This window comes from Episyrphus balteatus, chromosome 4, assembly GCF_945859705.1.
Source record: "Episyrphus balteatus chromosome 4, idEpiBalt1.1, whole genome shotgun sequence".
Taxonomy (NCBI): Eukaryota; Metazoa; Arthropoda; class Insecta; order Diptera; family Syrphidae; genus Episyrphus; species Episyrphus balteatus.
In genome coordinates, this window is record NC_079137.1 from 62,264,150 (window position 1) to 62,280,182 (window position 16,033).

The 16,033-nt window shown below is 27.5% G+C and overlaps 2 protein-coding genes across 2 annotated transcripts; one reads left to right on the forward strand and one right to left on the reverse strand.

Moving 5' to 3' along the window:
• Positions 1-3,448: 3,448 nt before the first annotated feature.
• On the forward strand, positions 3,449-5,234 carry LOC129919303 (aminoacylase-1-like). Its single transcript, XM_056000158.1, has 7 exons — positions 3,449-3,600; positions 3,677-4,021; positions 4,091-4,237; positions 4,302-4,585; positions 4,647-4,780; positions 4,965-5,025; positions 5,091-5,234. The coding sequence occupies exons 1-7, from the start codon at positions 3,516-3,518 to the stop codon at positions 5,232-5,234; spliced, it is 1,200 nt and encodes a 399-aa protein (XP_055856133.1). The 5' UTR covers positions 3,449-3,515.
• An 8,833-nt stretch (positions 5,235-14,067) lies between these two features.
• Positions 14,068-15,799, reverse strand: LOC129918887 (aminoacylase-1B-like). Its single transcript, XM_055999636.1, has 7 exons — positions 15,652-15,799; positions 15,228-15,572; positions 15,015-15,161; positions 14,677-14,960; positions 14,465-14,598; positions 14,281-14,341; positions 14,068-14,213 (listed from the first exon to the last, which is right to left on the reverse strand). The coding sequence occupies exons 1-7, from the start codon at positions 15,737-15,739 to the stop codon at positions 14,070-14,072; spliced, it is 1,203 nt and encodes a 400-aa protein (XP_055855611.1). The 5' UTR covers positions 15,740-15,799; the 3' UTR covers positions 14,068-14,069.
• Between the last annotated feature and the right edge of the window lie 234 nt (positions 15,800-16,033).

A 16,033-nucleotide genomic window follows, 5' to 3' on the forward strand; every position in this document is an offset into this window, starting at 1 on the left:
AAATAAACTTGAAAAAAAAATAACGAAAGGAAATCCCTTTGCAATGAAATGAACCATAAAATCTGTTTTTTTTTTTTTTTTCACAACTTATATAGTTTTTCTATATCGCTGATGTCATATTTGGCGATAAAAACTGTAAAAAAGGATTGCAAGACACGCGGCTACAAAAATATAAAAAAAAAGAATATGGAAAAACAAAACAGAAGACATAAAAAGCAATGCCAATGGTCTAATTTATTCGCCCATGAAGAAATAGTTTTGATTGTGTGCATGGAATAAAGATATAAAATGCAAAATGAAAATAGATAAAACGATTGGTGGTATTTAATTTTTTTTTTTAGTGTCTTAAAGATGCAAAATGCAAAAAGGTTTTCGGATTGAAAAAATAGTTGAAAACTTCAATCCTTAAAATATTTTAGGCACTATGTTATCATTGCAAATATCAATATATTGAGGCCAATTATGCCCTCTTAAGTCTTTCTGTAATTCAAAATACCCGTTCAACTCTATAATTTGAAACTTTAATTTTAACAAGGCCACACATTAAATTGAAAAAAAAAATAATATTTTCCAACAATACTTTTTAAGAATTTCTAAGCGTTGAAACTTTTTAAAACTAGGTAGATATTTGTTTTTAAATAAATCTTTTTTAATTTTTCTTTTTGTAAATTAATTTTATGAAACAAAAAAAATTTGAAAAAAATTAGTTGTATTAAGGTCGTTTTACGGCGTTTGTTCTGAAAAAGTTGACCTCTTTTCAAAAACATTTTAAAATACAGGGTGTCCCAAAAGTAATGGATCAAACGAAATATGCTGATAGGCCAACTTTAGGGCTCTCAGAATTTGGTAACTTGTTCATCCCAAATCCTTACGGTTTTCGATTTAATGCAGTTTTTGTGAAATTTCGAAAAATCCCGACTTTGGAACAGTATTTTGCTTTCTCCGCTCACAATTGATTTTTGTTTTTTACAATTCTTCCACTAAAACATTGTCTAATAATAAGAAATAATTAATTAATCAAAATATTTTTTCTTAAATTCGCCATTTTGCTGCAAATTAATTAACAGTTACATGTTTTATTAAAACTCAATTTCTTACTTTTATTTCAGAGCAACACCCTGAAAAAAAAATTGTATGATGTGACACTGGTTTATTACTTTGAAAACTTGCCGTGTTATTGCAGTTTTCAAAAATATATTAAAGTTTCCGAAGTTCAAGTTAGAACTAAAGATATTACAATTTAAAAGCAACAAAACAGGGCTTTTCAGAGAAAAATAACAAAGAAAAATAAACACATTTTCTCAACTGTTGTTTGTTTATTTCTTTTTGAATAAGAGCCTCGTTTTTTGTTTTTTATTTTGCTCTGAAAACCTCTGTTTTTTGCATTCAAATTGTAATATCTTTCGTTCTAATTCCAACTTTGGAAATATTTATACTTTTTTGAAAACTGCAATATCGGGACAAGTTTTTTAAATAATAAACCAGTGTCATGTCACACCATACAAATTTTTTGCGGCGTGTTGCTCTGAAATAAAAGTAAGAAATTGAGTTTTTATAAAACATGGAACTGTTATTTAATTTGCAGCAAAATGGCGAATTTTTGGACCAAAAATAACGGTACTTGTCATACACCGATTTTAGTAAAATTGAAATATCTCGAAAACGGCTCCAACGATATTGTTTAAAAATTCAAATGTTAGTTTTAAGCTAAGGTCTATCTTTTAATGAAAAGTTTTTTTTTGAAAATCATTATTAACGGTACCTGCCATAGAACCGTTTTTTTTTCAAATCCGATTATCTCCGAAACTGCTTATTCGATTTCAACGAAACTTTTTGTGAAGAAGTATTTATATAATTTAAATATAAATAAAAAATAAAATTTTGAAAAAAATAGTTTTTGGATTTAAAAAAAAAAAATTTCGAAAACGGAACATTGAATTTTTTTGAAATTTTGTTTTTAGATGTTTATTAGTGATTTCTACAAAATGGCATACCAATTTTATTTTTAAACTTTTTTTCCAAAAAATTATTTATAAAAATTAGTTTTTTAAAAAAAACGGTTCTAACGATTTTGAAATTTTTTTTTTCTAAAAATACATCTTAATATATCAATCAAAACTGCATACTTGTTTTGGAGGGCAATTTGATTTCAGATTTTATTTTTTTAAAAAACGAATTTAGTTTTTTTTCCGAATTTCTATATAAAAAGTCTTAAAAAAAAATTAAGCAACTTTAACTCTAAGAGCAAGTTGTATTCCATTGAATTTTAGAACACAAAGATTTATGGATTTACAGAATTTTGGAGTCACAAAACTTTTAAAATACAGAATTTTAAATTGACAGAATTTTAAAACATTAATTAAACGTTTGTGGTTCAATACATAATTTAATCTAAAAATTACAAATGCCTGACGTTCACGAAAAATCGCACTTGGTTTTTACTATTTTTCTTAAAATTTATTTTGAATTATTAAATAAAACATAAATGTAAACGTATTTATATAAAAACTTTAGGGAAATAGGGGAAAAAAAAACCGTTTTATGAGACGTATTTATTATATTAATAAACAAAAAAATGGTCCTCATCAAAAAATGGTTTTTGAAAAAAAAAATAAGTAGTTGAATTTTCTTTATTTTGAGGTCAATGAGTTTTTATCCTACGTTGTTTTTATTCATGTGAAATTAAATGAACAGTGTATATCGTTTTTGATAACCTTTAAAAATGCGTATGCAATGCATAGTAGATATTAATTAAAAAAAATGTAAAATTTAGTGTAACGTAAAATTGTCCAAATTGTAAGATAACAACAAATTAAAAAAAAAAAAATATTTAATTTAAATATTTTGCATTGATTTTATTTTTTAATGCAGAAAATATTTTTATTTGAAATTAAATTCTTTTAATGCAAAGTTTAGTTTTATTATTTTTAATAAATATATTATTTTTTTCACTTTTTTAAATATCGAAAAATTAAGACCAAACTAAGGGAAAAAGTATTAAATTTTATTTGCATATAGAAGAAATTGACCAAAAAAGTCCGATTTAACGTTAACGTAGTTCAAATATTTGGTCAAATTACCATTATTCATTATTATCATTAATTCATACTATATTAATTTGTAGAGGATTTTAATTAAAAATTGGTTTTTACAACACAATTGCATTAAATCGCTTCAGGTACATAAATTCAAACTTTTCAATTAAAACAAAAGCGATCAAATTTAATTTAGTTCTTCATTGAACTGTGCTTGTTTTTGTGTTCTAAAAGTAAAACCGCACATTGTTCCCAAAAATACAATGTCATGGTCAATAAACTTTATAGTTTACTTTTGTTTTGTAATTTTTATCAAAATTCTGATAGTGAAGTTCCAAATAAAAAAGTTACCCAACTGTATATTTGCTATAAAAACAATTATTGTTCTATAAGAAATGGAAACAGAAGTTATTGTAGGTTTATATTCAAAATTTTAACTTATAACCTATTAAAAGTAGCTTACCATTATTGTAATTCATCATGAGCAATTGGGAGCAAAACGAAGAAATACAAATATTTCGAGAATATCTCCGAATTCCAACTGTCCAACCGGAAAACAGTTATGGTAGGTCCTCAAGTTTAAAAATTCAAACAAAGTAAATATTTTTCAACTCCATTTCTGATTTATTTTTATTTTTTAGAACCATGTGTTGCCTTCATAATAAAACAGGCTGAAAACCTAGGACTTCCCTACAAAGTCGATCGACCTGGAGGACCTGATAAACCAATTGTTGTAATCACATGGCAAGGAACAAATCCCGAACTACCATCCATAATGTTAAATTCACACATGGATGTAGTAGCAGTGTTTCCTGAAAGTTGGACACATCCACCATTTGGTGCCGAAATGGATTCTGATGGTCGAATTTTTGCTCGTGGAGCTCAAGATATGAAATGTGTTGGAATGCAATATTTAGCTGCAATTCGAGCTTTGAAAAATGCTGGAGTCAAATTGAAGAGGACAATTCACATCAGTTTTGTTCCAGGTTAATAGAATTTTGCAAAAAAAAAACCGGAAATAACTGAAGAATGTCGTATTTTTATTCATTTTCTAGACGAAGAATTTGGTGGAAAGCTTGGTATGGATAAATTCGTCAGCTCAGATGTTTTCAAAAATTTGAATATTGGATTTTCGTTGGATGAAGGAATCGCTTCACCAGATGAAGTTTTTTCAATCTTTTATGCAGAACGCAGTACATGGCGTAAGTTTTAAGTAAAATGAATCATTTTTTTCTTTTCACAAATATCCTTTTTATTTCCTTAAAGATGTTCATTTGAAAATTTCTGGAACTACTGGTCATGGTTCTTTGTTGCATGAAAATACTGCTGGCTGTAAACTCAATTATGTTCTTGGAAAGTTAATGGACCGCAGACAAGAAGAAGTTGATCGTTTGAAAAATAATCCGAATTTGACTATTGGAGATGTAATGACAATAAATCTTACCAAAATAAATGGAGGAGTACAGTCAAATGTTGTACCATCTTTAATTGTTGCAGTTTTTGATATTCGTGTTCCCTTGAATGTAGATCATGATGAATTTGTAAAAATGGTATTTATTTAAGAATTATGCTAAAAGAAAAAAATATAACTGTTTGTTTTTTCAACAATAGATTAAAAACTGGTGTGAAGAAACTGGTGGAGGTATTGAAGTCTTTTTTGAATTTAGGGAACCGAAAATTGAAGCTACAAAGATTGATTCAAGTAATATCTTCTGGACAGCATTTAAGAGTGTCTTTGATGAGCTGTGAGTAATAGTTTTTATCACTTTCTAGACATTGTTTAAAATAATTTTTAAAAACAAAATAATTTTTCGACAAAAATCGATATTTTGAAAAAAATTTATTTTTAATCCTAAAAAGTTTTAAATGAAAAAAAAAATATATTTTCAATTTGGTTATTTAACAAATATTTGTTTGCAATAATTTTAGTGACCTGAAGACTAGAGAGCTTGTTTTTCCTGGAGCAACTGACAGTCGTTTATTAAGAAATGTGAGTTAACGTAAACTTAATAACGAAATTCTTTCATTTTTATTATTTCTTATTTTTTTTATTAGATTGGTATACCAGCTTTGGGATTTTCACCGATGAACTTTACAACAGTTACTCTACATGCAAACGATGAATACCTTAAAGCTGAAACTTATTTGAATGGAATTGAGCTTTATAAGAAACTTGTTTTAAAACTAGCAAATGCTTAGAAAAATAAAAATTAGATTGTAAAGATAACATAAAATTATAACGAAATAATTTCAATTTGAAATATTTCTTGTATCATCATCGGTTTAGTCAAAGAGAACTTATAGCAAAGAAGATTTTCGAAGACGATAAATTGAATTTTCACTGGGCCATAAAAAAGAGCAAAGAAATTAAATATGAAATAAAATATGCAACAAAACATTTTAAGAACATAAATACAAAAAATTAGACTAATTTGAACATTTCAGATCATTTTTATATTAAATCAATTCAAATTACATACATTCCATAATTAGCACGTTATTTGGGTTAAGTAATTAAATCTAAGCTACGAAAATAGCTATTTAAAACCCTGTAAAAATAAGAATTTCACTGTTACGTGAAAACAACAGTACGTCATAAGTATAAGAAGTAGAGGCCCCAAGTGGCTACTCTGTGGAATACCAGATTTGGTGATAAAAGATTCGACAAAACTTCACTTGATAGAAACTAGTTTAAAGAACTGAACATTTTTAATTTATATTTATATTATCATAGAGTTGATCAAAAGTTTTGGAATAGTCTGTGTAGGTACAATAATAAAAAAACATGCGAGTAAATTAGAATTGATTTATCGCTTCTTTATGAAACTATGTTGTTGATTACAGATGATATTAATTTCAACACTGGCATGTAAGGTGATTGCAAACCACTTGCTCAAATAATTTTTATTTGATTTGTTGTTAAGATATTGGTTTATAATTTGCTTTATTGGCAGTGACGGAAATTTTCCTAATTCCAAGAAATTTTCCTTGTTTTAGGGATAACTTAAAAACAGGGTTGCAAAAAATAATTTTTTTTAGTGCCTTTGTTTTCCATTACAAATAGAAAAAAATATTTATTGAAAATAAAAAAAATTGCATTAGAAAAAAAATATTTCTTGCAACTGAAAAAAAAGTAAAATGCACGACTGGGTCGCACGAACTTGGTCTTAGAGTTAAAGCTGCTTAAATTTTTAAGACTTTTTATATAGAAATTTGGAAAAAAAAATAAAATTCATTTTTTAAAAAAATAAAATAAAATCTGAAATCAGATTGCTTTTCAAAACAAGTATGCAGTTTTGATTGATATATTAAGGTGCATTTTTAGAAAAAAAAAGAATTTTCAAAATCGTTAGAGCCGTTTTTTAAAAAAAACTAATTTTTTATGAATAATTTTTTTGAAAAAAGTTTTAAAATAAAATTGGTATGCCATTTTGTAGAAATCACTAATCAACATCTAAAACCAAAATTTCAAAAAAATTCAATGTCCAGTTTTTGAAAATTTGATTTTTCAAAAAAAAAATTTCAAAATTTTTTTAAAAATCCAAAAATTATTTTTTTTGATATTTTATTTTTGGTTTATACTTGAATCATATAAATGCTTCTTTACAAAAAGTTTCGTTGAAATCGAACAAGCACTTTCGGAGATAATCGGATTTGAAAAAAACGGTTGTATGGCAGGTACCGTTAATAATGATTTTCAAAAAAAAAATTTTTATTAAAAGATAGACCTTGTCTTTAAACTTATATTTGAATTTTTTAAACAAAATTGTTGGAGCCGTTTTCGAGATATTTCATTTTTACTAAAATCGTTATATATCAGTACAAATCGACTATCTGATCTGATCAGACGTTCTATTCTGTGCGGTTCAAAAGTAAAAGTAAAGATTCATAAAAGGCATCGATCACCTTCTTGTATTGAAGACATTTTGTCTTCTAATACAAAAAGTCGAAAAATGGGATCCGAAGATAGGAACTCTAATAAATACGGTTATTTTACTCCTCTTCAATGTTTACCCGATACTGACATTGATATCGATAGTGAAGATGTAATAACCCATCAAACTGAAAAAAAGATTAAAATTCCATCCATTTGTGTTCTCCAAAAAACTTGTGAAAATGTTCACTCTTTCCTTAGTGAAGTGAAAATTACTGAATACAGCATTAAAAAAATGTCTATTGGCATTAAAATAAACCTTGTAAATAGTGATGATCATGCAAAAGTGTGCAGTGCTCTAAGATCAAAAAACTTTCAATTTTTTACACACGACCTTCCTGCAGTTAGATCTTTCAAAGTTGTACTATACGGGCTCGATGAATATCCCACAGATACTCTTAAAAATGAACTAATCTCCTTAGGTCTTGAGTGCCAAAATATAAAACCCATTAAAAAACAAAACAACCAATTCATTGACATTTTTTATATTGTATTTCTTGAAAGTGGAACAGTGAGGTTAGCCGATCTTAAGAAAAACATTAAGTCTATCTTTAAAACTCAAGTAAAATGGGATTTTGCAAGACGAACAACACAAAAATTCACACAATGTTATAATTGTCAAATGTTCGGCCACGGAGAAAAAAATTGCCACATCAAAATTCATTGTGCAATTTGCTCCGAAAATCACGAAACCCACAAATGTGACTCTAAAAACATTAAGTGTGCCAACTGCAATGAAACGCACGCCTCAACTGACCCAATTTGCCAAAACCGAAAAAATTTCTTCGAGTTAAGAGCAAAACTCTCCTCTAAAAATAAGAGACATTTGATACAAATGAATGCATCAACAACTCCAGGAACATCTCATCAGGTGATTGTTCAAAATAACACTGATTTTCCCTTACTACGATCACGCCATAAGGGCCGCACTCAAATTTTACCGGCACCAATACCATCTACAATCACAGCTGATAACAACGCTTGGACAAACAGCATCAACAATGATATTCCGCAGAGAGCCGATGATCTTTTCTCTATGGAAGAGATAACTGCTCTTACTGCTGAAATGATTACTCTTCTTGGTAAATGTAATAGCAAAGCAGATCAATTTAACACTATTGCACAATTAGCTATTAAGTATTTATATAAGTCTAAATAATGAGTAATACATCTATGAAAATAATTTGTTGGAATGCTAGAAGCATTCGATGTAAAATCATTGAATTTTTTGCTCTGCTGAGTAAACATAAAGTAGATATAGGTTTAATTTCTGAAACATGGCTTTGTAGTAATGATAGATTATCTAATAGAGAATATTTGTGCTATAGATTAGATAGAGAAGGGAGAAGGGGTGGTGGTGTAGCTGTAGTAGTTAAGAGAAATATTCAACATAAATTAATACCACTTATTAATACTAAAATAATACAAAGTATAGGTATTGAAATTCCATTTTCAAATGGGTCTTCATTAAAAGTTTTTGCTGCATACTTTCCGGGTGGCGCATCATCTCCACAATCTAAATATGAATTTAATAACGATCTGCAAAAATTAGTAAATATAAATGATATTTTTTTGGTCGGAGGTGATCTAAATTGCAGACACAGAAATTGGGGATGTTTAAGAGCAAATTCATGGGGTAATATACTTGCAAATCTTAATACCACCCACCGTTTTGATATACTATTTCCTCCACATCCAACGTATCACCCTGCAAATAATCGTGCAACCCCCTCTACATTAGACATCTTTTTGACTAACATGCCTGGTCTTTTTAATCAACCTATGGTTTTGAACGAATTAAGTTCCGATCACCTTCCTGTGTGTATAAGTACTTTTTCCCGCCCTAATGAAAACAGAAATGAAGTGTTGGATTTCAAAAAAGCAAATTGGGCTACATTTAGGAATCAAATCCGAGCAAGATTAAGAAATATTCCTCCATTAAACACAAATACAATAAACAAGTCAGACATCGATTCTAATGTTTCTTCTTTTACTGAAGCTATTACCGAAAGTGTAGAACAATCCGTTCCTTTGAAAGAAATCAAAATTAACAGTACGAATGCTCTACCATCAAACTTAGTTCAGCTTATTAAAATAAGAAATAGTTATAGAACAAGGTGGATTAGAACAAGAAACAATTTCTATTTAGCTGAAATGAAAATTTTGACAAACGTAATTAAAGATAGAATTGCGAGTTTTAGGAACAATGAATGGAACAATAAATTAAAAGGGCTTGAAAAAGGTAGCAAGCCTTTTTGGAACATTGTCAAGGTCATAAAAAAACCTAAGTTTCATTTGCCTTCGCTAAAACTTGAAAATGGTTTAGTAACAATTTCAACTGTGGAAAAGGCAAATATCTTGGCAAAAACTTTCACCGATAATCATATTAATTGTAGAAGTTTAAGGCCCAATAGTAGCGTGAAAACTCAAGTATCTTGTTCTATAAATACAATTAATTCAAGTTTAGACTATGAAAATGACGATCGTGTTTATGTTACCATCGAAGATGTGGAAAATGCATTCTTTTGTTTAAAGACTCGAAAGTCAGCTGGATTTGACAACATCAAAAATCTTTATTTGAAAAACCTTCCGAGGTCAGGAAAGAAGTTCCTACAAAACTTATTCAATTCTTGTTTTAAGTTAGGTTACTTTCCCGATGAATGGAAAAAGGCAAAAGTTATTCCGATTCTAAAACCAGGAAAATCTGCTATTCTACCTACTAGTTATAGACCAATTAGTTTGCTAAGTTCCATAAGTAAATGCTTCGAAAAAATAATCAAATATAAACTCACGGAGCATATAAGCTCAAATAATATTTTGCCCTTGGAACAATTTGGCTTTCGTTCACATCACAGTACTGTGCAACAAATTCATCGCATTACTCAACACATTAAAAACAATTTTGTAGAAGGAAAAAGTACAGGTATGGTGTTGCTAGACGTTGAAAAGGCATTCGATACTGTCTGGCATGAAGGGCTTTTACACAAACTTCTAATGTTTAATTTTCCTATGTACTTGATTAAAATGGTGAAGTCTTTTTTGTCTGTGAGAAGTTTTGTCGTGTTTGTCAATGGTTGTTGTTCCGATGATTTTGTAAGTTCTGCGGGTGTTCCCCAGGGATCTGTTCTTGGCCCAATATTGTATTCAGTTTTTACGTCAGATTTTCCCCAATTGCAAAATTGCGAAAAAGCTATATTTGCTGATGATACGTGTATCTTTTCTTCGGATTCAATTGGTTCTACTATTGGAACCAATTTGCAATCTGCTTTAAATATCCTGGAAGAATATTTCAACAGTTGGAAAGTTAAAATAAATGCTTCTAAGACTCAGGCAATCTTTTTTACTCGAAAAAGAAAACCCTGTTTCTTACCTAGTAATTCGCTCATTATCAACAGCGTACCGACTGATTGGAAATCAAATGTAAAGTATCTTGGGGTTCATTTAGATAAAAAACTAACGTTTGGTCTTCATGTTCAAGAAATTATAAGAAAACTTAATATAACAATCAAAATACTCTATCCATTTATTAACAGGAAATCAAAGTTAAGTGAAGAAAACAAACTTATAATTTTCAAAGTTATATTTCAAGCGATCATGTTTTACGGATCACCTGCTTGGGGAAGTTGTGCTACAAGCCATATTAAAAGGCTCCAAATCATGCAAAATAAACTTTTAAAAATGATGCTAAACCTTCCTTGGTGTTTTTCAACTTCTGAACTGCACGCGTTAGTAAATGTTGAATATGTCTCCAACAGAATCTTAAATCTTAAAGAACGCTATAATTTGTCATGCGTAATGTCTGACAATGTTCTGATTTCAAATTTAACTTACTAAAATGATACTTTTTGTTTTTTGTTTACAATATGCATTTTCTTTTTTAAATTGCAAATTAATTCTTTAAATATTTATTTATTTACTTATCATATTCTTATTAATTACTATTTATCTACTGACTGATTTCTTTATTTATTTTTTAATCTATTTATTTAATCATTTATTTAATTATTTATTTATTTATTATTTATTTATTTATTTATTTATTTATTTATTTATTTATTTATTTATTCATTTATTTATTTATTTATTTATTTATTTATTTATTTATTTATTTATTTATTTATTTATTTATTTATTTATTTATTTATTTATTTATTTATTTATTTATTTATTTATTTATTTATTTATTTATTTATTTATTTATTTATTTATTTATTTATTTATTTATTTATTTATTTATTTATTTATTTATTTATTTATTCATTTATTTATTTATTTATTTATATATTTATTTACATATTCATATTTTTGTTTTTTGTTTGTTCTTTAATTTATTTATTGATTTATTCATTGTTTTTTTTTTGTTTTTCTATTTATTCGTTTGTTATCTATTATTTATTTATTTATTTATTCATTCGTTTGTTTATTTATTCATCTACGTTTAGTTATAACTCCTTTAAGACTGATAATCTTAGTTTATATACATGTAAAAGTTAATTTTGAAAACTCATTGTTGGTCTTGAAATTTAAGCCACCCCTTCTCCATGTTTAACAAATTTTCCTATCTTTAGTATCCATTTTGTTTGTATTACTATTTTCATTATAACTTCTTTTGTAATTATTATTATTTTTTTTTTTTCTCTTTAATGAAGGTTTTTACAAGTAGCTTTTCCTTCAAACATAATTAAATAAATCACTAACTTGTTCAAATAAATTAAACTTGGCAGCAGTTAGGTAGCTTATATACCAATCTCTGTAAATTGTGCAATATAGTTTTAAGAAAAAATAATGTAAATTTTGCTACAATAAAACAATATAAATAAATAAATAAAATCGTTATATGACAAGTACCGTTATTTTTGGTCCAAAAAAATTAATTCCAAAATCTCCTCTGTAGAGTCGCCAAATAATGCTACATACCAAGTTTGACATCAATCGGTCCACACAGACAGACTGACAGACGGACAGACAGACGGACTTCCGGGACCCACTTTTTTGGCATTCTCTACCATCGTAATGTCATGGCAAAATGCTATCTCAACTTTTTTTTTTACAAATGCATAACTTGATATACAGGGTGTCCCATAAGTAATGGATCAAACGAAATATACTGATAGGCCAACTTTAGGGCTCTCAGAATTTGGTAACTTGTTCATCCCAAATCCTTTCGGTTTTCGATTTAATGAAGTTTTTGTGAAATTTCGAAAAATCCCGACTTTGCAACAGTATTTTCCTTCCTCCGCTCATAATTGATTTTTATTTTTTACAATTCTTTCACTAAAACATTGCCTAATAATAAGAAATAATTAATCAATCAAAATATTTTATATTTCATACGCCATTTTGCTGCAAATTAGTTAACAGTTCCATGTTTTATAAAAACTCAATTTCTTTCTTTTATTTCAAAGCAACACCCTGAAAAAAATTTGTATGATGTGGCACTGGTTTATTATTTTGAAAACTTGTCGTGTTATTGCAGTTTTCAAAAATGTATAAAAGTTTCCAAATCTGAAGTAAGAACTTAAGATATTACAATTTAAAAGCAACAAAACAGAGCTTTTCAGAGAAAAATAACAAAGAAAAATAAACACATTTTCTCGACTGTTGTTTGTTTATTTCTTTTTGAACAAAAGCCTCGATTTTTGTTTGTTATTTTGCTCTGAAAACGTCTGTTTTTTTGGATTCAAATTAAAATATCTTTCGTTCTAATTTCAACTTTGGAAATTTTTATACATTTTTGAAAACTGCAATAACACGACAGGTTTTCAAAATAATAAACCAGTGCCACACCATACAAATTTTTTTCAGGGTGTATCCCTAAAATAAAAGAAAGAAATTGAGTTTTTATAAAACATGGAACTGTTAATTAATTTGCAGCAAAATGGCGTATGAAATATAAAATATTTTGATTGATTAATTATTTCTTATTATTAGGCAATGTTTTAGTGAAAGAATTGTAAAAAACAAAAATCAATTATGAGCGGAGGAAGCAAAATAGGTACTGTTGCAAAGTCGGGATTTTTCGAAATTTCACAAAAACTTCATTAAATCGAAAACCGAAAGGATTTGGGATGAACAAGTTACCAAATTCTGAGAGCCCTAAAGTTGGCCTATCAGCATATTTCGTTTGATCCTTTACTTATGGGACACCCTGTATACCTAGTACCTATGTATATCGCAAGTAAAAATTTATTGCAACTGAAAAATATTTTCATTAAAAAAAATATATTGCAACTAAAAATATTTTGCATTGAAAAAAAAAATTGATCGCAAATAAAAACATTTCTGCATTGAAAAAAAAAATCAATGTAAAATGTGTGCATTAAATACTTCTTATATTTTTTTACCATACATCAGCTATGTCAACTACTTGTATCATTGAACTTAATGTATTGTAAAAAATTCGATAATTATTAAAAACAAAAAAATATAAAATGCACACATTTTGCATTGAATTCTTTTTTCAATGTAGAAAGTTTTTATTTGAAATAATTTTTATTTTTTTTCTCTACAAAATATTTTTATTTTCAATAAAAAAATTATTTTTAATGCAAATTACATTTTTATAATGAAAAATATTTTTAATTGCAACATATTTATTTTTTAATTCAAATATTGTTCAGTTGCAATAATTTTTTTTATTAGGTAGGTAATGCAATTTTTTTCAGTTGAAACAATTTTTTTTTCTAATGCAAATTTTTCTTATTTTCAATAGATACATATTTTATTTTTTAATTTTAAATGTATTTTTTCAAGTTGGGTATATTTAGTAATTTTTTTTTATTTATAAAACTTAAATGTTAATTTTTTTTAAATAAAAAAGCAAGCAACAATCCAAAAATTGATTGATTAAAATAAAAAAATTCCAAAGAAATTCATTATTTCGTTCTCAAAAAATTGATTTTTCACAAAATAATTTTGGAAATCTGTTATATCATATACGAAAAAATAGGACATCTGGGAATACTTTTCTATTTTTTTGTATCTTAAAAGTAAGACCTTACGTATTTTTTATAATCAAAATCATTAAAGTTGTTTTTGAGAAAAATAACATTTTTTTTTATTTTTAATTTTCATTTATTTTTACCATGATTTATATTTTACTAAGCATTTGCCAATTTTTGAACAATTTTCTTATAAATTTCAATTCCCTTCAAATAAGTTTCAGCTTTAAGATATTCATCGTTTGCATGTAGAGTTATTGTTGTTAAGTTCATCGGAGAGAATCCTAAAGCTGGTATACCAATCTATAAAAAAAGAATTATGGTTTCATAAAAATTAAATAATTTTGAAAAAAAAATCAAGTTTACTCACATTTCTTATGTAACGGCTATCAGTTCCTCCAGGAAAAACCAACTCTCTCGTCTTAAGACCACTAAAAATGAAAACAAAAATTTTTTTTAATAATATTATTTAAAACAAAATTTGAAAAATATTTAGTTTCATAAAAAAAACTTTTGAAAGAGTAAAAATTGTAAAAAAAAAAGAAATTACTAACAGTTCATCAAAGGCACTTTTAAATGCAGTCCAGAAGATATTGCTTGAATCAATCTTCGTAGATTCAACTTTAGGTTCTCTCAAGTCCAAATAAACTTCAATACCACCACCAGCTTCTTCACACCAAGTTTTAATCTATTACAATAAAACATTTTTGTTTAACCTTTTTTTTTTTTAAATACATGCACTCTAAATATGCACTCTAATAATTACCATTGTTAAAAATTCTTCATCATCTACATTCAAAGGAATACGAATATCAAAAACAGCAACAATTAAAGATGGCACAACATTGGACTGTACTCCTCCATTTATTTTTGTAAGATTTATTGTCATTACATCTCCGATAGTCAAATTGGAGTTATTTTTCAAACGATCTACTTCTTTTTGTCTGCGGGCCATTAGCTTTCCAAGAACATAATTAAGTTTACAACCAGCAGTGTTTTCATGCAACAGAGAACCATGACCAGTGGTGCCAGATATTTTCAAATGAAGGCCTTAAAACTTATTAAATAAACGATATTCAAAGACAGAATATATCAGATATTTACGCCACATAAAACGTTCTGCATAGAAAATTGAAAAAACTTCGTCCTCTGAAGCTACACCTTCGTCCAAAGAAAATCCAATATTCAAATTTTTGAAATCTTCTGTGTGAACAAATTTGTCCATACCAAGCTTTCCGCCAGATTCTTCATCTAAAAAATGAATACAAATTACGGAATTCTAAAACTTTAAAGTTTTCTTTGTAAAATTCTATTAACCTGGAACAAAAGTGATGTGAATAGTTCTCTTCAATTTGACACCAGCATTTTTCAAAGCTCGTATTGTTGCTAAATGTTGCATACCAATACATTTCATATCTTGTGCTCCACGAGCGAAAATTCGACCTTCGGAATCCATTTCAGCTGCAAATGGCGGATGAGTCCAATTTTCTGGAAACACTGCTACTACATCCATGTGTGAGTTAAGCAAAATGGATGGTAATTCAGAATTCGTGCCTTCCCATGTAATAACAACTATTGGTTGATCAGGTCCACCAGGTCGATAGACTTTGTAGGGTAGTCCTAAACTCTCAGCTTGTTTTATTATGAAGGCAACACATGGTTCTAAAAAGTTATAAAAAAAAAAAACAGCAACAAAGTTCAACAAGACTCATTTGCATTAGCTTTTAACTTGCAGCCCTACCATAACCATTGTCAGGTTGAATACTTGGAATTCGGAGATAATCTCGGAATATTTGTATTTCTTCGTTTTGTTCCCAATTATTGCTCATGATAAATAACAACACAACACAGTTGCCTAGGTTATAAATAATCTTTTGAAGAAACCAATAAAAAAGTAATTTAGTTCTGTGTTCATTTCTAAGAGAACATTACTTTATATAGGAATTCCGATAGCTTCGTAGAAAAAGTTTGTAATTTTGCTATCAGAATTTCGATAAGAACTTGCATTGTAGCAATGGGAACAGTGTGTGGTTGATTTAATAGACCGAAATAACCACAATGCCATAGAATTCAAAATTAAGTGACATATTATCGTATTTGTTTTTTTTAGCTTCTTTTTATTA